Raw genomic sequence first — 23,742 nt, 5'->3', positions numbered from 1 at the left:
ATGCTGACCAACAGCTTCCGCCTGGGTCCTGACCCAAACGCCACAAACCCCCAACTAAAAGCCGGAGCCGAGGAGAACGTCCGTCTGTGTGACCGGCTCCGGGACCCGTCTCGTAACCCCGCAACGTAGACTCCGCAGCAGGTCGACGCTCTGTGTGACGCGCGGAGGGAAGCGCCCGTTTAGTCGCCGCGAATCAGAAGCAGCAGCCGGGCTTCCCAGGGCCGAAAGGTGTCCGTTGTGCAGCGTGGGCCGGTGGCGAGGGGAGTGAAGGAGCCCCCTCCCCAGCTTTGGCGAAAAGAGGGCCCCCTCCCCCTCCTCCCTCCTGGCCGGCAGGGAGGGGAGGGAGGTTAGAGCAGAGACATGCATTTCCTGAAAAGAGGCGCTGGAGGTACCGTACCTGGGCCACACCTGTGACAGTTAAAGCTACCCCCTCCGCCGTCTCTACGTCCTCGCACCTGGGCTGTAACGTCATTATCTCTAGGGAAATCCTGCCAAGAGATGTAAAATGTTGGCGCGTTTCCAGGTGCCTGGCCAGCTCTCCCCCTTCTCGGCTGGGGAGGGGGGGGGCACCTGCTGTGGGGCTCCAAGGTAACACGGAGGCTTCCCTGCCTTTTAGCGGGGTGACCAGGCTGCCCGTCTCCTTCAACCGACCCCCCGCAAAAGGGAGGCTTGTGGGGGAGCAGCTTTCCATTCACGATGGAGATTGGCTGCTGCTGGGGGTGGGAAGTGGGGGGGGGGGGCCAGGAAGGTCTGACTTGCAGGGCCCATGGCAGATTCTCCCCTCTCTGGCAAGAAAACCCCCCCCCCTAAAAAAAGGGTTGCTGGGTGGTCCTGAGGTTGAAGGAAGGATGGCCTCAAAGGGACCAACAGTTCCTGGTCAGCTTCAACCTTATAGCCAAGACCCAGAGTGGGGTCCTGAAAATCAAGTGGTGGTGGGAGAGACCCCGCCGTTTAATAAAGAGAGTAAATGACCCTGTGTGAATCTGCCTGACCTGGAAGATTATCTGCTGCCTGATACTGGTTTCCATTCTTCTATCGATCTTGTACGCCTATCGTTGTTAAAAGAGTACGGACTTCAACTCCCAGAATTCCCTGCGTAGGGTGGGCTTTCCTGGGGAATTCTGGGAATTGAAGGCCTCCCCCCAATCTTCACCGGACTCGGATTGGAGAAGCCCTGCCCTCCATCCAGCGAGGACATCAACGCCATCCTGGTTCTGCCATCTCGGCCAAGCTGGTCTCCAGAACAGACCGGCCAGAGAGATGGCTACGACCGCTGCTTTCGGGGGACGGGACACGACTGCTGTTGTCTTGAGACCAAAACAAACCCTGGTTTGTCTAGGGAAAGGGCTTGCCCTACATTTGCTGGCCCTCCAATCCTTCCCCCGAGCGCAAGCAGCTCGGGCTAAACCAGGGTTATCTAGTTAAATAGCCCAGAGGAGGGGGGGTCTTCAACCTTGGCCACTTTAAACCTAGTGGACTTTTAACTCCCAGAATTCCCCAGCCAGCAAACCTTTAAACCTGGAGGATTCTGGGAGTTGAAGTCCTCCAGGCTTAATGTGGAGAAAGTCCAGAGGAAGCTAAGAATGGATTTGAAGTTTATTTGTTCTTTTGAGGAGGGCAGGGGCTTTATTTTTTAAGCAGATGACCTTCTTGTGCACCAACCGAGACCAACAGATGTCCCGGGGCGTTTTACAGCCCACAGGCCACCACATCTGGCCCTTTGGCTGCCTTTATTTTGAAAGCAATTATTATTATTGTTGTTGTTGTTAATTTGCGCACAGGTAGTCCTCGACTAACGACAGTTCCTTTAGTGACCGAAGCCACGCTGGCATCGGAAAAAGGGCCCCACGGCCGTTTTTCCATCACCCCAGCCCCTCTGGTCGCATCCTCCGAATTCATACATTTGGAAACTGACTGGTACTTGTGACCAGGGGTGGGTTTCTCGCCCCGTTCCAACCGGTTCGGTTGGAACGGGGCCGGCGGCGTCCTCGTGCACGCGCGCGGTGCACGCATGCGTACTAGCGTCTGTGCGACGCTCCAGCTGCTCCTGGATGATTGCGCAGCCGCTGTATGCGTCCTGTGCATGCGTGGAAGCGCAGAACTCGTCAAAACCGGGTAAGGACCGCGGGCGGGCGGGCGCGCCCTTCACCGTTCCCGGAAGTTACTTACTTCCGGGTTCGGCGACCAACCAGTTCGCAGGGACCGCCGCGAACCGGTTGAAACCCACCCCTGCTTGTGACGGTTCGCCGTGTCTTGGTGGTCTTGGGATCACGTTTGCGAGCTTTTGATGAGCCACAGGGAAACCAGATTCCCTTCGCGCATGGTTCGCTTAGCAACTGCAGGGATTCGCTTAACGACGCTGGCGAGGAAGGCTGTATAAGGGGGCAAGGCTCACGTAACAGCTGTCCAGCCACAGGGACCCTGTGTGTGCAGTACCCGCATCTTTATTCTTTGTGTTCGGCGTACACATGTGAGTGCATAACTACACAACTCCACAGGCCTACGGCTTCCGTTCTCTGCAACAATGATGTGGCTCCTTGGGGAAAACGGATGGCCCACCCTTGCCACAGGTTGACGGGGGGGTCTCCTGGGCCAAAGAGACTGGCAGGTCGGACCTCGTGCAGGGTGGCGCAGTTTGCCCTGGAGGGTTCAGCTGCTGCCCCCAAGACTCCTGTTGTGCCAGGTTTGTGAAGCGAGTGCCAGCCGCGTCCCCCCTCCCCCCGAGACACGGAGCAGTCCCCATGCGCCTCTCTGGATTACCATGGAGGGCAACAGCAGGTAGCCAGAGCCAGAAGGGGTGGGGGGGTGCCAGGAGGGGCCCGTCGGAAGAAAAAGAGGCTGGGGAGCGGGGTGGAGGGGTGGGGGGGTCTTCGGCTGCGGTGGTGCTGCTGCTGCTGTGCTGCGTGGGGCAGAGAGAGGCAAGAGGGAGGAAGGTTAGGCAGAGAACGTGGGAAGCGGGAGGATTATTACCTGAGCGACCCCCGTTACGTACAGTGGCACCCCCTCCGACGTCTCAATATTCTCACAGCGACAGAGGATGGTCATGACTTCCAAAGACAGTCTGAGCAGCGATAAATAAGGGTGGGACACACCAAACACACAAAAGGCGGTTACCAGAGAGCGACAGAGGACCCCCTCGCCGAGAGAAAAGACGGGCTTTGTGCGTTTTTAGGGGGTGGGGTGGGAGAGAAAAAATGGGCCTTTCAGGGCATGGTTTGTGTGTGTGTATGTGGGGGGGGGGATGCTTGGCTTTGCAGGGTGTGCTACGCTATGGGCCCCAAAGGGGGGGAGACCAGCCCTCTCCAACAGGGTCCAGGCAGAGGGAAGACTCCCCTTGGGGGTCTTCTGCCCAAGAGGCGGGGGGGGGGGGATATGGGGTGCAGGAAGTTCTGAAGGGACCAGGGTTCCTTAGTGGGAGCTCCCCTCCAGAGGCTGATCCAGCTTTGATTCCTCTTCCTGGGCACCCCAACTCTGATGCAACGAATGGATGGAAACTAAGCAAGGAACTGGGAAGGAAGGAGTCGTATCCAGACCGCCAGGACAATGACTCCTTAGAACCACAAGTTGCGGGTGCCCCCAAAACTGGAGGCTTCTAAAAACAGACTGAGCCACCCTTTGTCCGAAATGGCGTGAGGGTCACCTGCTGGAACAGGGGTTGGACTAGAAGACCTCTAAGGTCCCTTCCAGCTCTGTTATTCTGTTAATTAATCCGTGGAATGACTTGCTTTCAGAAGTGGAGGTTTTTAAGACTTGGCGAATTTTTAAGGCTGGTGGGACTTCATGTCCCAGAATTCCCCAGTCAGCTTAAGCTTAGGTGGCTGGGGAATTCTGGGAGTGGAAGTCCAGAAGTCTTTAACATTCGCAAAGTTGGACCCTCGTGCTCGATTCCGTTCCGGACAAATGGCAATCCAATCCAGCCGAGGTGGCGCAGTGGTTAAATGCAGCACTGCAGGCTACTTCAGCTGACTGCGATCTGCAGTTCGGCGGTTCAAATCTCACCGGCTCAAGGTTGACTCACCCTTCCATCCTTCCCAGGTAGGTGAAATGAGGACCCAGACTGTGGGGGTGATATGCTGACTCTGTAAACCGCTTAGAGGGATGAAAGCCCTATGAAGCGGTATATAAGTCTAACTGCTATTGTTATTGCTATTGCTATTGTTATCTGCAGTTCAACGGTTCTAATCTCACCGGCTCAAGGTTGACTCAGCCTTCCATCCTTCCGAGGTGGGTAAAATGAGGACCCGGATTGTTGTTGGGGGCAATATGCTGACTCTGTAAACCGCTTAGAGAGGGCTGAAAGCCCTATGAAGCGGTATATAAGTCTAACTGCTATTGCTATTGCTATTCTCGAAAACCTCCAGTGATGAAACACCTACCACTTCTGGAGGCAAGTAGTTCCACTGGGTAATTGTTCCAATGAATTTGTTCTGCGTGCAACGGCACAGGCACAACGCCAATGGCCTCTCTGCATGGAGGATGCCCGGGAAGGAAGGAAGGGCCATGGAGGTTCACGCTGGATGGAGTGGTGGCCTCTGGGTCTAATCCCCCCTGCCCATCTCTCCTAGTAGAGCAGAGGGCAGATGCCGCCACCACCACCCTGGGACCTCCAGGCGGGCTCGAAATGGCAGTCCTGGGCAGCGGAAGGGGAGAGAGAGTCCTGCCAAGCAGATGTTGGCAAGGATCTCTGTTCCTTCCTGGAAGGCCAGATGTTGTGTCCCCCCCCCCCCCGGCCCATTCCCTTCCTGCTTCCCCCCCCCCCCTTTTCCGGGCAAAAGAAAGGAGCAGATCCATGCATCCCTTCTTCCTCTGCCCAGGTTCCCCCAGAGCAGGAAGGGGAGGGGCTGCCGTCCCCCTGCTGCAAAAGGGGGCCTGGAGGGAGGGCTGCTTGAGAGGAAGGGGCAGCAGGGGCTTGGAAAGGGAGCCCGCCCTGCTCTGAGGGTGTTTTCCAAAGTGCCAAAAGAGAAGCTTTCAGGGGTCCCCCCCCCTTGCTCCTTGCCCCACCCGCAGCCTTTGGGTCCTCCCCGGGGAAACCCAGAGCCTCGTCTTTTTCTGTGTTAGTAGAAGCAGAAGGGGGAGGAGACCCCCCCCAAAGAAAACCCCACGCCATCCCCTGCTGCAAAGCCTGGCCCATCCCCCGGGGTGCTTCACACAGCAAGAAGGACGGCACCATCACAGAAAGGGCAGGGTCCGGGGTTGCACAGAAGACACTCGGGGAGGGAGGGAAGGAAGGAAAGAAGAGGAAAAGGAGGGAGGGAAAGGGAAAACAATGGGAAGGGAGGGAGGCAGAGGATGGGAGAGAGGGATAGAGGAAGGAAGAAAAGGAGAGGATGGGACAGAGGGATAAAGGATAGAAAAGGAAGAGGAAAGAGGGAGAAAGAAAGGAAGGAAGGAAGGAGGGAAAGGGAAAAAATGGGAAGGGAGGGAGGCAGAGAATGGGAGAGAGGAAGAAAGACAGGAAGGAAGGAAAGAAGGAAGGAAGGAAGGAAGGAAGGAGGGAAAGGGAAAACAATGGGAAGGGAGGGAGGCAGAGGATGGGAGAGAGGAAGAAAGACAGGAAGGAAGGAAAGAAGGAAAGAAGGAAGGAAGGAAGGAAGGAAGGAAGGAAGGAGGGAAAGGGAAAAATGGGAAGGGAGGGAGGCAGAGGATGGGAGAGAGGAAGAAAGACAGGAAGGAAGGAAGGAAGGAAGGAAGGAAGGAGGGAAAGGGAAAACAATGGGAAGGGAGGGAGGCAGAGGATGGGAGAGAGGAAGAAAGACAGGAAGGAAGGAAGGAAGGAAAGAAGGAAGGAAGGAAGGAAGGAAGGAGGGAAAGGGAAAACAATGGGAAGGGAGGGAGGCAGAGGATGGGAGATAGGGATAGAGGAAGGAAGAAAAGGAGAGGATGGGATAGAGGGATAAAGGATAGAAAAGGAAGAGGAAAGAGGGAGAAAGGAAGGAAGGAAGGAAGGAAGGAAGGAAGGAAGGAAGGAGGGAAAGGGAAAACAATGGGAAGGGAGGGGAGGCAGAGGATGGGAGGGATAAAGGATAGAAAAGAAAGAGGAAGGAGGGAGAAAGACAGGAAGGAAGGAAGGAGGGAGGGAAAGGGAAAACGATGGGAAGGGAGGGGGTAGAGGATGGGAGAGAGGAAGAAAGGATAGAAGAGGAAGAGGAGGGATGGAGGGAGGAAGGCAGAAGGAAGCAAGCAGCAAGCCTCCCATCTGGGCTGGCCCCAAGCCACTGGATGCCAGCCCATTAGCTGCAGAAGACAATCCTGCCCCATCAGAAGCGCCAAGCGCCCCCTACTGGCTCTGAAGGGCAACACCTTTACAACTCGGAGCAGCCTTGCTCGTGGGTTGCGTGGTGTGACAAGACAAAAGGAAAAAAAAAAGGCCAAGGAAAGCTAACTCATCCCTCGGCCTGCACACCTGAGGCACATTTATTTCTGGGGTTAAAAACAAGGGGAAGGTTAGCATTAGTAAAGACAAAAGAAATGGAGAATGAGGAATTGGGAGTTTGGGGGGGAAATGGTGTTTCCAAGTTCTGGGCGGGGGAAAAAATGCAAAATGCACTCCTTTTGCTCTGAGAATAAAGCAAATTCACCCCAAAACATGCTTTTGTGTTTTTGTGGCGTGTTTTGTACAAAATTTCCAGCCTGGCCGCAGCCTGGAGGGTCCTTAAAAAAATCACACGGTTTGGTTTCTTGGGAATAAGTAGCAATTAAAAAAAAAGGTAAGTGGGAAATTGAATTAAGACTTCTAAAATGCGGAATTTTAGGAAGAACTCGCCAGCTGCTCTGATCCTGGGAGCCGTCAAAGATCATGGATGAAGTTTAAACTCCTGATTTTAAGGAATGGATTCAAGATGAGCGTCCTTGAAAATGTTATTTTTTGAAACGCCTGGTCCCTTTTTGAGGGGGACGGGTGGCCTAGAAATGCGGAATATAAACAAATAAATACACAGATCAGAGGTGGCCAAGCTTGGGGGCTTTAAGACCTGTGGACTTCAACTCCCAGAATTCCCCAGCCAGCATGGAGAATTGGTCAACGTGATGATGGCCGGCTGGGGGATTCTGGGTGTTGAAGTCCACAGCGTGGAGATATACCGTGTCTGATCTAGATTCCCCCCAAGGGGATTATGAAGGCCATTGATTTTCACCTGATCTACATTTAATAATGTTCAGGGCGAATTAATGCTATATCAATATATGGCTATGGATTTTTTCTTCTTTTAAATCAGTGTTTCTCAACCTTGGCAACTTGAAGATGTCCGGACTTCAACTCCCAGAATTCCCCAGCCAGCATCTGGCTGGGGAATTCTGGGAGTTGAAGTCCGGACATCTTCACGTTGCCAAGGTTGAGAAACACTGATTTAAATTCTTTGCTTCCCTCCAGTATTATTAATATATAATTAATATATATTAATTCCTGTATTATCCCTGATGGAGGATTTATTTTCTTACACTTCACTAAAATGAAATTATGCGTAAACCTCCCGTGTTAATAACGAAGGCCGAAGTCATCCCCATTTATGTTTCATTTTTTATTTATATTCATGTTTATTTATTTGTACATACAGGTAGTCCTTGACTTAGAACGATTCGTTTAGTGACAGTTCGAAGCCACATGAGCAAAAGGGACTGGGGACCGTTTTTCACGCTTAATGACCGTTGCAGTATCCCCATGGTCACACGATCAGAGCTCGGAGGCTTGGCAACGGACTCATATTTAGGGCGGTTTGCAGTGTCCCGGGGTCACGTGACCCCCCCCCTTTTGCCACCTGCTGACCAACAGAAGTCAATGGGAAAGCCAGATTCACTTAACAACCGTGTGACTAACTCAACGACGGCAATGATTCGCTTACCGACTGCGGCAAGAAAGGCCGTCAAACGGGGCAAAACTCGCTTCATAACGGTCTCCCTTAGCAACGGGGGCTTGTGGCTCGATTGCGGCCGTAAGTTGAGGACTACCTGTATTTCATATCTTCCTATCATAGTGACATTATTGGTCGTTATATCCTGTCGTCATGATACTGATGTCCAAAGAGCTTCGTTTTTGGGGTGGGCGGAGAAGAAAGGGGGAACTGGCTCCCTCTGTTTCGATGTTTCTTCTCTGGGAAGGTATCTCAGCTGTCAGCCCCAGGGGTCACAGGGGGCAGGTACGATAGATTCGGTCCTCCGTGGAGATGCTCCTTCATCCAGCTGGCGCTTGTCCCAAAAGTGCTTTTTCTGAAGAGGGAATCGGACTTTCTGGATTTTCCTTTGAAGGGGTTTCGCTTCTTCATCCCAGAAGCTTCTTCAGCTCTGGCCGGATTTTTTTGGGGGGTGGGTGGGTGGAAGGGAAGGATTGATCTTCCTTGCAGACGGCTGGTCATTTGCATCCTTTTAGTGGGTCCTTTAAAGACACTTGGAGGTTTCCCTGTGTCCTGGGGGGGTCACCCGAGTGGTGCAGGTGGGGCCGCCTTGGCTGCAGGGTGTTCACTGCCTCCCGTCTACAACATTGCCCCAAGGTGGCTCCCCCCCCCATTTGCCCCCCTCAGGCCACCCTGAGGACACGGATGAAGCCTCCAAGCGGCCTCAGAGGCTCCCTGGAAAGGAGGCCGAGGACCAGCTGTCTGCAAGGAGCCTCAAGCCTTCCATTACCACCCCCTCCCCAATCCGGTCAGAGCGAATCCGGCTCTCCCCACGGAGTTTGCTTGTCGGAAGCCAGCTGGGAAGGCTACCAATCGCATTCAAAAGACCCCCAAGACAGTGCAACCGTCATAAATACAAGCCGGTTGTGAGTGCCCGAATTCTGTTCCTGCGACGATGTAACAGTTGTAAGTGTGAGGATCGGTTGTAGATTATCTTTCTCCGGGGTCTGACTGGGGTAGATTGCAAGGGTGATGAAGACATATAATTTTATCTCATTTTATGTATTTATTGGTATTTTATCCTATAACCGTGATGGTGAACCTGTGGCATGGGGAGCCATATCTGTCGGCATGCGCGCACCGGCCAGCTGATTTTCGGCCCTCGGGAGAGCCGGGGGAGGCCGTTTTCACCCTCCCCAGGCGTCAGGAAAGCCTCCAGAGTCTGGGAAGGACGAAAAACGGGCCAACTGGAAGTTCGTTTCCAAACATCTGCGGGTCATGCGCGCATGCGCAGGTGGGTGGGGCACATTGCATTGTGGGTATGGGCCACACGGGGGCGCACTATTGCGTGCACGCACACAATTTTCGCATGCGCTTACAAAAAAGGTTTGCCATCAGTGTCTTATACCGATTGTATTTTACCTTATTCTCATTTTAAATTGTTTAGAATTTTATTGGCATTGTGGGTTTGAACCTGTATATTGATATGGCCTATAGGCTAATATATATATATATATGTATGTATGTATGTATGTATGTATGTATGTATGCATGCATGCATGCATGCATGCATGCATATACAAACATACACATACACACAGACAAAGTTCTTTCTCCAGGTCTGTTTTAACTTCCAGTGGTCACTAAGTGAATGACGTTAAGTCGAGGACTTGCGTGTGTGTCTCAAACACGGCAATTTAAAAGTTCTGGTGTTTTTGAAGCAGGCAATCGTGACTTTGGGGGAGGGGGATTTTTTTCCCCTGTTCCATCCCCCCTATCCCAGAAAGCAGGAAGTGGACGCTTCCCAAGAAGGGGTCCCAGCCCCCAGACTGCCTGCCTTGTCTATGGACAGGGTGGACGTGTGACACCCCCTCCCTCAGACCACCGTGCTGGGCTTGGCCTGGGGATCTGGCCCCCCACTTGCAGACATGCAGAGTCCAGGGTCTGCCCGAATGGCTGGGCGAAGCATGTCTGCACCCCCATTTCTGGAGGGTCTTTACAGCTGGGGGAACTCTGAAAGGGTCCTGCCTCTTTCTCTCACACACACCCCGCCCCCCACCATCCCATTAAGGGCTCCATCCGTCTGTTCTCTTCCCAGGGTGAAGGCTGGAGGCCGGCCGCCAAGGGAGAAAGCCAAGGGGTGCAGAGGTTGAGGGCGGGTGGGTCCAGCAGGAGCCGAGAGGCACCAGCGTTCTGCCAAGGTGCTCCTCGTACTTATAGGACTGCCCCCCGCCCCTGCCCCCCACATCACAACAAAGGCATGCCACATCTAGGGACAGAGAGAGAGAGAGGGAGAGAGAGAGACAGAGAGAGAGAGGAGGGGGTTCCTACCTCTGTGTGTCAGAAATGCACCACCAGGCCCAGGCCCAGCCGCCATAGATGTACTGCTTGTTATCAGAACCACAACAGCCGCCTGCAGGGAAGAGCAGAGAATGGGCAGATGAGGACTCAGAGGAAACATTGATGGGTCTTATTATGCTTACACATAACCCAAAGGCAGAAATAGCAATATAGCAATAGCAGTTAGACTTATATACCGCTTCATAGGGCTTTCAGCCCTCTCTAAGCGGTTTACAGAGTCAGCATATCGCCCCCACAGTCTGGGTCCTCATTTCATCCACCTCGGAAGGATGGAAGGCTGAGTCAACCTTGAGCCGGTGAGATTAGAACCGCTGAACTGCAGATAACAGTCAGCTGAAGTGGCCTGCAGTACTGCACCCTAACCACTGCGCCACCTCGGCTCCTTCCTTCCTTCCTTAGCAATAGCAGTTAGACTTATCTACCGCTTCATAGGGCTTTCAGCCTTCTCTAAGCGGTTTACAGAGTCAGCATATTGCCCCCCAAAACAATCCGGGTCCTCATTTCACCCACCTCGGAAGGATGGAAGGCTGAGTCAACCCTGAGCCTGGTGAGATTTGAACCGCCGAACTGCAGTCAGATGAAGTAGCCTGCAGTGCTGCATTTAACCACTGCGCCACAAAGCATATACGGCACTCCTTCCTCCTTCTACTTCCCACACAACAACCCTGTGAGGTGGGCTGGCCCAAAAGTGACTCGTTTTGCTTTCACGGCCGAGGCGGCACTAGAGCTCACCATCTCCCTGGCGATTGGCCCAGAGTCCCCTAGGCTTTCATGCTCAAGGCGGGACTAGAACTCCCTACTCGAGCAAACTCTTCGGTGCAAAACATTTCAAGCTTCCTCTCCCAAGGCAATAATTATCTCACGACGGTATTGCCTTATTATTATAAGGATTACAGGAATTAGCACCCCAGCCCTCACCTCAGATCACTCTCTAAGCTTCCAAGGCCTTCCCTTCTGCTCGGCAAGCGCTGGGGGTTACTCTGAGTTGGGGGTGCCTTTTGAATTTGGGGGGATGCAGGAAGTGATTTTGCATTCCCAAACTTCCGGTTTGCGTGTTGGACTGTTTTCCGCTGTCCTCTCCAGGTTCCTAGAGAGCCTCTGGAGCCTGGGGGGGGGGGAGGTCAGAAAATGGGCTGTTTCCGCCCTCCCCAGGCTCCAAGGAAGCCATGCACGCATGTGCAGGGCTGCGGTGTGTGTGATGCGTGCATGCGCAGGGGGCATTAAATTATGGGGGCAGACACGTAAGCGCATGCGTCAGTGCACACGGGCGTCCTTCTGGCACCCGAGGCACTAAAGGTGAGCCATCATTGAACTAAGTCCAAGCGCAGGCTGCCCTTCTTAGCCTTGGCCAATAAGGGGGGGGTGGACTTCAACTCCCAGAATTCCCAGTCCCCTATTGTGGCTCCCCTCTTCCAGCAGGCTGGCTGGGGAAATCTTGGCAGCTCAAATCTCCACGTTTCTCAAAGCTGACGGAGGATTCCCAGCAGCCGGAGCAAAAGCTCCCTTTCGTACAACACGCATGCGAAACGAAACCAGCCCCCCACTCCCCCCGCCCCGGGGTGGTGGTGCCAGGGCTCAGCCTCTGAGCTCCTTTGCGGCGGAGATGACAGCATCTTTCCCCTCCTCATGCCAGCGTCAGTGGCTATGCTGGCTGGGGAATGCTGGGGCTTGAAGCCCACCCATCTTCCAGCTCCCAAGATTGAGAACTCTGCCCGAAACCTATCTCACACCTTGTATGTGTCGCCTTATATGGCAGACATGAAGCTGAGCCTTATCAATCAGTCGGTGGGACGGCTTCCCTCCAGTTGTTTTTAAGGAGAAATTGGATAACTATTTGTGGCATAGTCTCCTGATTCTGCAGCGGGTTGGACGCGCGAGCAATAGCAGTAATAGCAGTAGACTTATATACCGCTTCATAGGGCTTTCGGCCCTCTCTAAGCGGTTTACAGAGAGTCAGCATATTGCCCCCAACAATCTGGGTCCTCATTTTACCCACCTCGGAAGGATGGAAGGCTGAGTCAACCCTGAGCCGGTGAGATTTGAACCGCTGAACTGCTGATCTAGCAGTAGCCTGCAGTGCTGCATTTAACCACTGCGCCACTTTGTGGGTGCACCCCGGTACACCCACGTTACACCTATCCTCCGCGAGCTGCACTGGCTACCGATCGGTCTCCGGATACGCTTCAAGGCGCTAGTCGTCACTTATAAAGCCCTTCATGGTATTGGACCTGGGTACTTGAGAGACCGCCTGCTGCCAATTACCTCCCAAAGACCCGTCAGATCTCACAGATTAGGCCTCCTCCGGATTCCATCTACTGGCCAATGCCATCTGGCTACTACCCGGGGGAGGGCCTTCTCTGTAGCAGCTCCGGCCCTTTGGAATGAACTCCCCGCGGAGATCCGGACCCTCACCTCTCTCCAGGCCTTCCGGAAAGCCGTCAAAACCTGGCTGTGCCGGCAGGCCTGGGGTTGATGAGTTCCCTTCCCCTCTCGACTTGTGTGGCTGTGTGATTTTCATGTATTTTAATTATGTGTACTGTTGTTTATGTTCCCTTTCCCCTTTGAATTGTTCGCCGCCCTGAGTCCCTCCTGGAGAAGGGCAGCATACAAATAAACCAAAACTGAAACTGAAAGTGAAACTAGAAGGCCTCTGAGGTCCCTTCCAAGCCTCTTTAGATTACAATACCATGGAGGTCTTCTAGTCCGGCCCCGTGCTCAAGCAGGAGACCCAACATACTGCACCATTTCAGATAACTTGCTGTCTATTTTCTTCTGAAAAGCCTCCAGTGATGGGAGCACCTACGATTTCTGGCGACGAGCTGTTCCCCTGGTTGATTGTTCTCACTCTTAGGACGTTTCTCCTTAATTCCAGGTTGCTCCTCTCCCTAATTAGTTCCCATCCGTTGCTTCTTGCCTTCTAGTGCTTTGGAGAATAATAATAAGACCCCACTCTTCTTTGGGGCAGCCCCTCAAATATTGGAATTCTGCTCTCCTGCCACCTCTAGTCCTTCCTTTCTCTAGACTGGCCCAAAACCCAAATCCTGCAATTCCGTTCTTCCTATATGTGAGTCTCCAGGCCTTTGGTCATCTCGGTGGCTCTTCTCTGAACTTTTTTCCCAAAGCCTCGACTTCTTTTTTGCAGTATGGTGACCAAAACTGGTTGCAGGATTCCAGATGTGGCCTTATAACCTCCACCAGACCGATTAGATCCCACAGATTAGGCCTCCTCCGAATTCCATCCGCCAGCCAGTGTCGACTGGCGACTACCCGGAGGAGAGCCTTCTCTGTGGCTGCTCCGACCCTCTGGAACGAGCTCCCCGTGGAGATTCGAACCCTCACCACCCTCCAGGCCTTCCGCAAAGCCCTTAAAACCTGGCTGTTCCGACAGGCCTGGGGCTAAAGAACCGTGCCCCTATTTCGAATGGTATGATTGTTGCGCTTTTTAAATTATGTATTGTTTTGTGTTGTTGTCAAATTGTCTGTATCCCCCTTCCCTTGTTTGAGTTGTGAGCCGCCCTGAGTCCCCCTCGTGGGAAAAGGGCGGCATACAAATGAAATAAACATTCAAACATTCAACATATAAAACGGTACGGATACCTCAGGTGACCTGGATGCCTCTGTTTATACAACCCAAGATCATGCTAGCTTTCTTGGCAGCCGCTGCACCCGGCTGGCTCCTATTCAAGAGGTCGCCCACTAGGACTGCCAGCCGGAGTGACTGTTTTGGAGCCTGATCTGGGGCTGGGGCCTTTGGTCTTTTCCTGCCCAATGTGAAACTTTGCTTTCCTCCACGTTAAAATTCGTTTTGTTGGCTGGGTTTGTTGTTCAAGCTTCTCCGGATGTTTTTGTGGGTCTGATACAAAAAAGCTGCTTTGGTGGTTCACTACCAGCCGGATGGGAGCAAATTGGGGCCAAGTGGTTGCGTTTGTGTGCTAAGCGGAAGACTGTGTGCTTCACACGCAGAGCCAGAACAGCCCGGGGTGGGTGGGTGGGAGGGCTGCTGCCAAGCAGAGTGTCCCTCTGAGGAGCTGGGAGGGGCAGGCGTGGCACGTAGGAACAATCCGTGGGGGGGGGGGGGGCACCCGGGAGGCCGCACTGGGCGTAATCCGATCGCCACTGCAGTGCGATGGAGAAAGGCAACCAGCCAGTGGAGTTTACTTGATTGAATTAGGCGGCCGCAACAGATTCAAAAACAAATACATTAAATTTAAAAAGATAAAGAAGACTCGGTTTGCTGGCCGGGCTGCTGGAGGGGTAGGGAAGCCCCTTTGAGAGCCCCCTCCTCCCCTGGCAGGACCTTCCCTATTCCAGGGGTAAAGAGGGACACACACACACACACCCGTGCGGCTCCTTGGTTGCAGGAGGGGACACGACTGATGTCCATCCTTGTGAGCAAATATGGCCACGCCTGCCACTTTCCCCACTGATCTCCTCAGCCCTTTATCTATCCGCACATGCTCGTGTTCCCCACCGCCAGGCCCAAGGCTGGGAAACGCTGCCCTTCCACCAGGGAAGCTGAATGCAGAATACAGAACCACAAGAGTTGGAGGGGACCTTAGAGGTCTTCTAGTCCAACCCACCACCCAAGCGGGAGACCCTGTGTTATTTCAGACAAGGGACTGTCCCAGTGGTGGGTTCCAGATCCCGTCGCAGCTCGTACGTTGCGCACTGGGGCCAGGCGTCCCTAGTCGGGCACACACGCCGTGCACGCATGCACACGCCACCACCCTGCGACACCCAGCTGCTCAGCGGTGGTTGTGCAGGCGCCGCACACTGTGTGCACATGCGCAGTTGGCCGGTCACATTATAAACAGCCATGGAACGCGGGCGGGCGGACCCAACGAGGCACCGTACCGGTACAGTGGCCACTGCTCCCGGCTACTAACGGTATGGCCAGACCGGTCCGTACCACCCAGAACCCACCACTGGACTGTCCAGTCTCTTCTTAAAAGCCTCCAGTGATGAAGCCCCCACAACCTCTGGTGGCAAGCGGTTCCCCTGGTTAATGGAATGATCTCCCCGTAGAGATCCGGACCCTCACTACTCTTCCGGCCTTCCGTAAAGCCACTAAGACCTGGCTGTTCCGGCAGGCCTGGGGCTGTTGATCAGCATCCAGCCCCATTTTAAGTGTTTATATGTTGTGTATTTTTAAAATGATCATATTTCTGTTTTTTAATTTTCAATTCCCTTGTTTGTCTGTAAGCCGCCCAGAGTCCCCTGGGAGTGGGCGGCATACAAATACCAATAAACTGGAAACTTAATTGTCCTCCCTGTCAGGAAATTTCTCCTTAATTCCAGGTCCAACCTGTTGCCAATAACCATGATACAGGCAGTCCTCCAGTTACAAGTATTCACCACCGCACAGAAAACAGTGACTTATGACCGTATTTCATCCTTACGACCGTTGCAAACTCCCCATGGTCACCTGATCAGAATTCGGGTGATTGGCAAGGGGCTCATATTTATGACAGTCGCAGTGTCCCCGAGGAGGGGGGTCACGTGACCTCCTTTTTTTAGTCTTAAACCAAGTCTTAAAAGGGCCCCCTGCTTAAGGAGCCGAGGGGCTGAAGATCAGGAAGGCTCTGGCTTTGCAGAGACAGCTGGGGAATGCCTCCCCCCACATGGCCCCCCAAGAGCAAAGGGACCTGCCCTTCCCTTTCCAGGCCTTTTAAAGCCACATTAATTTGGCCACCACATTATAAAAAAAAGAGGCAGAGACTTTGAAAAAGTAGAAAGAAGAGCCACTCAGATAAATCAAAGGCCGGGAGACGAAACCGGTTGCAGGAGTTGAGTCCAGTCTAGACAAAAGGGAGACTAGGGGGGCGGGGGGGGGGACAGGATAGCAGCCTTCCAGCATTCGAGGGGCTGCCCCAAAGAAGAAGGAGCCAAGCTATTCTCCAAAGCCCCAGAAGGCAGGACAAGAAACCATGGATGGAAGCCAATCAAGGAGAGAAGTCTTAAACCTAGAATTAAGGAGAAACTTCCTGGCCGTCAGAACATTTAACCTGTGGAACAGCTGGCCACCAGAAGTGGTAAGTGCTCCAACACTGGAGATTTTAAAGAAGAGGCTGGGCAGCCATTGGTCTGGAATGGTAGAGGGCCGTGGTGGCGAACCTGTGGCACGCGGAGCGCTCTCTGCGGGAGCATGAGCCATCACCCCAACTCGGCTCCACTGGGCGCCTCCCATCGGCCAGCTGATTTTCGGATCTCTGCCACGCATGTGGGGGAGCATGTGGGAGATGCGCGTGCATGCGTATGGGGGTTGCAGGGGGTTGCATGCGCAGGGTATGTGCAATACATGTGCAGGGGATGTCGCATGCATTATGGGTGTGCGCACATGCGTGCGCACTGTTGTGCACACAATTTTGGCACACAATGACAAAAAGGTTAGCCATCAATGGTATAGGGTCTTCTGCTTGAGCAGGGGGCTGGACTAGAAGACCTCCAAGGTCCCTTCCAACCCTAGGATTCTACGATTCTGGAAGGGAGGGAGGGAGGATGGAAGGGAGGAAGGCAGGAAAGAAAATGAGAAAGGGACAAAGGAGAGGAAGGGAGGGAGGAAGAAAGGAAGGAAAGAAAATGAGAAAGGGACAAAGGAGAGGAAGGGAGGGAGGAAGAAAGGAAGGAAAGAAAATGAGAAAGGGACAAAGGAGAGGAAGGGAGGGAGGAAGAAAGGAAGGAAATAAAATGAGAAAGGGACAAAGGAGAGGAAGGGAGGGAGGAAGAAAAGAAGGAAAGAAAAGGAGAAAGGGACAAAGGAGAGGAAGGGAGGGAGGAAGAAAGGAAGGAAAGAAAAGGAGAAAGGGACAAAGGAGAGGGAGGGAGGGATTAAGAAAAGAAGGAAAGAAAATGAGAAAGGGACAAAGGAGAGGAAGGGAGGGAGGAAGAAAGGAAGGAAAGAAAATGAGAAAGAGACAAAGGAGAGGAAGGGAGGGAGGAAGAAAAGAAGGAAAGAAAAGGAGAAAGGGACAAAGGAGAGGAAGGGAGGGAGGAAGAAAGGAAGGAAATAAAATGAGAAAGAGACAAAGGAGAGGAAGGGAGGGAGGAAGAAAGAAAGAAAGGAAAGAAAAGGAGAAAGGGACAAAGGAGAGGAAGGGAGGGAGGAAGAAAGGAAGGAAGGAAAGAAAGAAAATGAGAAGGGGACAAAGGAGAGGGAGGGGGGAGAAAGGAAGGAAGGAAGGAAGGGCAATGGATGGAAACTAACCAAGGAGAGAAGCAACCTGGAATTAAGGAGAAACTTCCTAACAGTGGGAACAATTAACCAGTGGAACAGCTTGCCACTAGAAGTTGTGGGTGCTCCATTCCTGGATGTCTTTAAGAAGAGACCGAAGAGTCACTTGTCTGGAGTGGTCTAGGGTCTCCTGCTCGAGCAGGGGCTGGACTAGAAGACCTCCAAGGTCCCTCCCAGCTCTCCTCTGATTCCGATGAGGGCCTCCAATCCGGATTGTAGCCAGAGGGCCCTTAAAGGAAGCAGGTGTTTCAAATAACATTCTGGCCTAACCGGGAAGCCTCCCTGGCCGCAAGATGGGAAAAGGATTGAGGTTGGGAAACACGCAACAGGAAACACACCCAGCCAGCGCAGAGGCCGCCAGGCAGCCCCGCTCCCTTTGTGCAGTCTTGGCAAAGCAGCCGCACATTCCACAAATCACAGGCGCCCAAGTTGCGCTTCCCAACAAGAGAGAGAGAGAGAGAGAGAAAGGGAGGGTTACACAACCGCCGTTACGGGAAACGGGCCCCAGGCTTCCAAAACCAGTTCGCTCCCGCCAGGCACCTGGCCACATCCTGCTTGCAGGCTGGGTTCCCGCTGGGGGTTTCCAGGAGACAGGCAGTCTTCATTTAGCGACAACGGCACGGGGGGGGGGGGGGAGAGAAGCAGTCAGAGCTGCTCCAAGGGATCAAAATTAGGGCGCTCGGCAGTTGGCCTGTGCAGGGGTAGCCCTCGAGTTACGGCTGCAATCGAGCCCGAAATGTCTGTTGCTAAGTGAGACATTGGTTAAGTGGATTTTCCTCTACTTTATGACCCTTCTTGCCGCGGTTGTTAAGTTAGTAACACAGCTGTGAAGTGAACGTGGCTTCCGCATTGACTTCGCTTCTCAGAAGGTCGCAAAAGGGGATCGCGTGACACACACACACCCCGGGGCGCTGCGGCCGTCATAAATGCGAGTCGGTTTCCAAGCATGAGAATTTTGATCAGGTGACCGCAGGGATGCTGCAACGGTTGTTAAGTGTGAAAAACGGTCACTTTTTTCAGTGCCATTGTAACGGTCACTAAGCAGACTATTGTAAGTCGAGGACTGCCTGTATTTATGACAAGTATCAGTTCCAGGGCTCACGTGATCCCCTTCTGCAGCCTTCCAACAAGCAGTGTCACCTGACATTCACAACCCTGTGTGTGTGTGACTTAACAACTGCAGTCATTTGCTTAATAATTGTGGCAAGAAAGGAGCAAAAACCTGCTTAATGGACCTCTCGCTTAGCAAGGGAAACTGTGGGCTCAGTTGTGGTTCGTAAGTCGAGAACCCCTCCATAACGGGCGAATCGATGCACATCTTATCAGGATATCCATGAAATAGAAGTGAAAAGAGGAAGCTGCTGGAGTAAATCACTTGTGACTGTGGGCGTCACTCAATGTCACAGCCAGCCAGAGCAGGAAAACCCAAAGGCTCATTGGGTGAACTTCCTTGAAGAGGTTACAACATTTAACCCTTGAAGAAGCCACGTTTGGGATGCTGGTTTAATAACTGAACACCCCAGGTGTAGAGGGATGGGCATGGAACAATCCAGAAAGGGCAGCCTCAGAGGGGGCGACCACAGGAGAACTTCCAATTCTCATATCTCCTCCATTATCCATGTCGTTCTCGTCTTATTTTATTTATTTACAATTGAATTTACATTGCCCGTGGCGAATGACCTCAATGGGGGGCCAGGATTTCTGTTGATGAGCCAGGCAGTTGATAACCGAGTCCCGGCCTGATTATACAACCGTTTTTGAGCAACTGTTGCTAAGCCAATCACCAAAGTTGTTAGGTTTATCATGCAACTTTCCCAAATGAACTGAGCTTCTAGGAGGATCTTAGGAACGCTGCCAAGGGTGAGCACAGAACCAGCACATGATGCTCCCACTGTTATGTGGGGACTCTGGAAAGGGAAGAGCCACCGAGGTGATCAGGGGGGGGCTGGAGGCTAAAAAAAACGGGAAGAACCATTGCAGGAATTGGGGATGTCTAGTTTAGTGAAGAGAAGGACTAAGAGGGACACGAGAGCATCTTCCAATATTTAAGTGTTCATACCATTTCATAATTCCTGGGTAAGGCCAGGAATATTTGGAATATTTGCATCCAATTTTGGTCGCCGCGATAGATGTGGAGACTCTGGAAAGAGTGCAGAGAAGAGCAACAAAGAGGATTAGGGGACCGGAGGCTAAAATATATGAAGGACGGTTGTGTATGGCCAGTCTGGGGAAGGACCAGGGGTGACATGATAGCAGTCTTCCAATATTTTAGGGATTGCCACAAAGAAGAGGAGGGGGTCAAGCTATTCTCCAAGGCACCTGAGGGTAGAACAAGAAGCAATGGGTGGAAACTAATCAAGGAGAGAAGCAACCTAGAACTAAGGAGGAATTTCCTGACAGGGAGGACAATTAACTACCAGAAGTTAAGTCTGGGTGCTCCATCACTGGGGGTTTTCAAGAAGAGATTGGACAGCCATTTGTCTGAAATGGTGTAGGGGGTCCCCTGCTTGAGCAGCGGGCTCGACTAGAAGACCTCAAAGGTCCCTTCCAACTACGTTATTCTGTTCTGTTCATAAATTTGACTGTGTGTAGTATTTTATGTATGCTTTTATCGCTGTTGGGTGGGACACGGTGGCTCAGTGGTTAAGACGCTGAGCTTGTCGATCAGAAAGGTCAGCCGTTCGGAGGTTCGAATCGCTAGCGCCGCGTAACGGAGGGAGCTCCCGTGACTTGCCCCAGCTTCAGGCCAACCTAGCAGTTCGAAAGCATGTAAAAACGCAAGTAGAAAAATAGGAACCACTTTGGTGGGAAGGGAACCCTTCGGCATTTAGTCATGCCAGCCACATGACCACAGAGAAGTCTTTGGTCACCGCTGGCTCTTCGCTTTTCAAACGGAGATGAGAACCGCCCCCTAGAGTTGGGAACGACTAGTGCACATGTGCAAGGGAAACCTTTATCGCTGTTCAGTTTTTGTTCCTTTGGATAGTAAGCCGCCCAGAGTTATCCTGAGGTAGGATGGGCGGCCAATAAAACTTATAAATAAATGTCAGTCGCCAAGTGTCAGATTTTGATGATGTTGACGGTGAAGATGCTATAGCAATAGCAATAGCAGTTAGACTTATATACCGCTTCATAGGGCTTTCAGGCCTCTCTAAGCGGTTTACAGAGTCAGCATATTGCCCCCAACAACAATCCGGGTCCTCATTTCACCCACCTCGGAAGGATGGAAGGCTGAGTCCACCTTGAGCCGGTGAGATTAGAACCGCTGAACTGCAGATAACAGTCAGCTGAAGTGGCCTGCAGTACTGCACCCTAACCACTGCGCCACCTCGGCTCTCTCTCTCTATGACGGTCATAAGTGCGGGGACCAGTTGCAAAACACTATTTCAGTGGCAGGGTGACTGAAGGAACAGTAAAGGAACGGTTGTGAGTGTAATGACTACCAATATGGGAAGCCAAGCATCTCCTACGCTGCGGGATTACCGTTCCCAGCCAGCTGAAGCCTGAAGGAAGATCTTTTGGGATCGCCAAAGATCAGGGATCTCAGTCAAGAAGGAATCAGTCCGATACGAATGACTTTTGCAAAAGCCTAAACCTCAGGAGTCTTCACAGAATAAATAGGGAATGGCAGAGTTGCAGGGACATTGGAGGTCGAAACGTCCAACCCGCTGCTTGGACAGAAGACCTTGAGACCAGGGGTGTCCAACCGTGGCCACTTTTAAAACTTGTGGACTTCCAACTCCCAGAATTCCCCAGCCTCTTACGGCCAAAACCATTCTGGACAAATGGTTTTCCAAGCAGTTTTTGAAAACTTCCAGAGGCCAGTCTTTCCACAGGTTAATTCAGTGTTTCTCAACCTTGGTGACTTTTAAGTCCTGTGGACTTCAACTCCCAGAATCCCCCAGCCAGCATAGCTGGCTGGGGAATTCTGGGAGTTGAAGTCCACAGGACTTAAAAGTCACCAAGGTTGAGAAACAGTGGGTTAATTGTTCTCACTGTCAAGGAAATTTCTCCTTTAGATTGGAGCTTCCATTCCTTCTTTCCTATCCTGCCCTCAGGTGTGTTAAATCAATTAAAACCCTACAGGTTCCAAAAGAAGCCGGATTTGCAATGCAAGAGGCCCACAGGCCCCGGAGGTTGAATTCATCAGCTGGCACCGGGTGCATTTAATTGTTCCTTTTTAAAGGCGGGAGTCAATAATTAACATATGGGCTCGTGCAGGCATAGCTGCAGAAACCCAGGATCATGTAATTGTCATTTACGAGTTTCTCAGCCGGCTTGTGCCAAGGGGAGGGGGGGGGAGGGATCTAGATTCACTTAATGACCGTGTGATTCACTTAACAGTGGCAAAAAGGCCGTAAAATTAGGCACAATTCCCTTAACATCTGCTTTGCGAAGCCATGGAAATTTCGGTCCCAATTGTCGTGAGTTGAGGATTATCTGTATGTGCAAACTATTAAGGGATTTTTTTTAAAAAAATCTTATTTAGAAAAAAACCTCTTGCAGAGCTGCAAAAGACCCACAACCTCGTTGTCATGGTTTCAGGATAAATGGACCAGCGGCTTAATTCATAGATCTGGAAGGGACCTCAAATGTCATCTGTCCAACCCTGCCAAGGCAGGGAACCCCCCCCCCCACGGCTCAGAAAAAGGGTCTTTGTCCAAAACAGTCCCAGTGTAGGAACCTCCCCTCCAGATAGGTCAGGCCTAACCTCTATACAGCTAGTCCTCCACTTACAACAGTTCATTAAGTGAACCGTTCAAACTTACAAGGGCACTGGGGAAAAAAAGTGACTTACGGCCGATTTTCACACTTACGACCGGTCACAAAAGTAACTTTTTTCGGTGACGTTGTAACTTTAAATGGTCACTACACAAAATGTTGTAGGTAGGGGACTGCCTGTGTCCTCCTTTATAGGCAGTCCTTGCCTTACATCAATTCACTTAGTGACTGTTCAAAGTTACACTGAAGGGCACTGGAAAAAGTGTCTTATGGCCGATGGTCACACTGCAGCATCAAAATTCAGCCGCTCGGCAATTGGCTCGTACGTATGACGGTCGCAATGTCCCAGGGTCACGTGGTCCCCTTTTGCGACCGTCTGAGAAAGCAGAGTCAGTGGGGAGTCCGGATTCCCTTAAGAACTGCACCACTCACAGCTGCAGTGATTCGCCTAACAACTGGAACAGTGTTTCTCAACCTTGGCGACTTTAAGTCCTGTGGACTTAACTCCCAGAATTCTGGGAGTTGAAGTCCACAGGACTTAAAAGTCGCCAAGGTTGAGAAACACTGAACTGGGGTAAGAAAGGTCGCAAAATGGGGGCAAAACCCACTCAACCACCTTGCTTAGCAACGTAATCTTTGGGCTCAACTGTGGTCGTTAGTTGAGGACTACCTGTCATGCCAGGCAACCACCCCTTCCCCAAGACCGTTTTCAGAAAGGGGACAAATCCAGAGGCCACACAGATCCCTTCTCAAGAGGGGGCAAAAATTCGGGGTCTTCCCCGGGAGGCCCCCACCCCACCCCATGAGCCTCCTGCCGGGAGCTCCTGCCTCCGAAGAGGAAAACGAAAGGCAACTTTGATGACTAAATCCATAAAATAAACATTATTTTATGACATTATTCCCAAGACCAGCAGATCTCTTACTGGAAGCCAGGGGAAAAAAACCCAGGGCGTGGCACCAGCAGCTGGTTCTCACTTCCTTATCAGTTTATCAGGGGCACTTATCTCACACAACATGGCATACACAACACACACAGAGGCACACACACAAAGGTGGTCTGCTTTTCTCCAGTGGGTGGGCTCCTGGGTACCTGGTTTTCCTTTCTTTCTTTTTGCTCTGTTTTATTCAGAGAATTAAGATAAAGCATCAACATATCCCAAGAAAACAAAGGCATCAAACAGGGAAGAAGAAGACAATGGGCCACTCTGGGTATATAATGTCATCCTGGCACCCGTTTTATGATCCATCCTCAAAGCAACCAATTTCCAATTTCCAATTTAATAAAATTTGCATGCCGCCCACTCCCTAGGGACTCTGGGCGGCTTACAGACAGATAAAAACATTTAAAAATTTAAAAATAAAGGTACATTATTAAAATTGCACATCATCCATTCAGTGTAGGTGGGGCTGGACGTTGATCAACAGCCCCAGGCCTGCCGGAACAGCCAGGTCTTGGTGGGCTTTACGGAAGGCCGGACCAGGTTGTCCATCTTACTCCCTTCCAGGGAGCAACCCCCCCCCCACGGCAAGGGGAGAGCCCTCTGCGCATGCTCAGGAGCCCCCTCTCTTCTTTCCTTCATTGCAATTGGCATGCCACCCATC

At 52.2% G+C, this 23,742-nt stretch overlaps 1 protein-coding gene across 3 annotated transcripts in view; it reads right to left on the bottom strand.

The window, feature by feature from the left end:
- LOC116507831 (flotillin-2) overlaps positions 1–23,742 on the bottom strand; it is a 45,180-nt gene that overhangs the window by 20,318 nt on the left and 1,120 nt on the right. Inside the window, exons 2-3 of one of the 3 annotated variants that reach the window (XM_032216168.1) lie at positions 10,158–10,239; positions 2,971–3,061 (exon numbers count right to left, since the gene is read on the bottom strand). In XM_032216168.1, the coding sequence (XP_032072059.1) occupies positions 2,971–3,061; positions 10,158–10,239 (173 nt within the window). Of the gene's footprint in view, positions 1–397; positions 489–2,970; positions 3,062–10,157; positions 10,243–23,742 lie in introns of those variants that run through there. The other 2 variants (XM_032216167.1, XM_032216169.1) reach the window with 2 other exon arrangements.

This window comes from Thamnophis elegans, chromosome 4 (genome assembly GCF_009769535.1).
Source record: "Thamnophis elegans isolate rThaEle1 chromosome 4, rThaEle1.pri, whole genome shotgun sequence".
Lineage (NCBI taxonomy): Eukaryota > Metazoa > Chordata > Lepidosauria > Squamata > Colubridae > Thamnophis > Thamnophis elegans.
The sequence above is the reverse complement of the archived record's forward strand: the minus strand, read 5'-3'. Positions and strand labels throughout refer to the sequence as shown.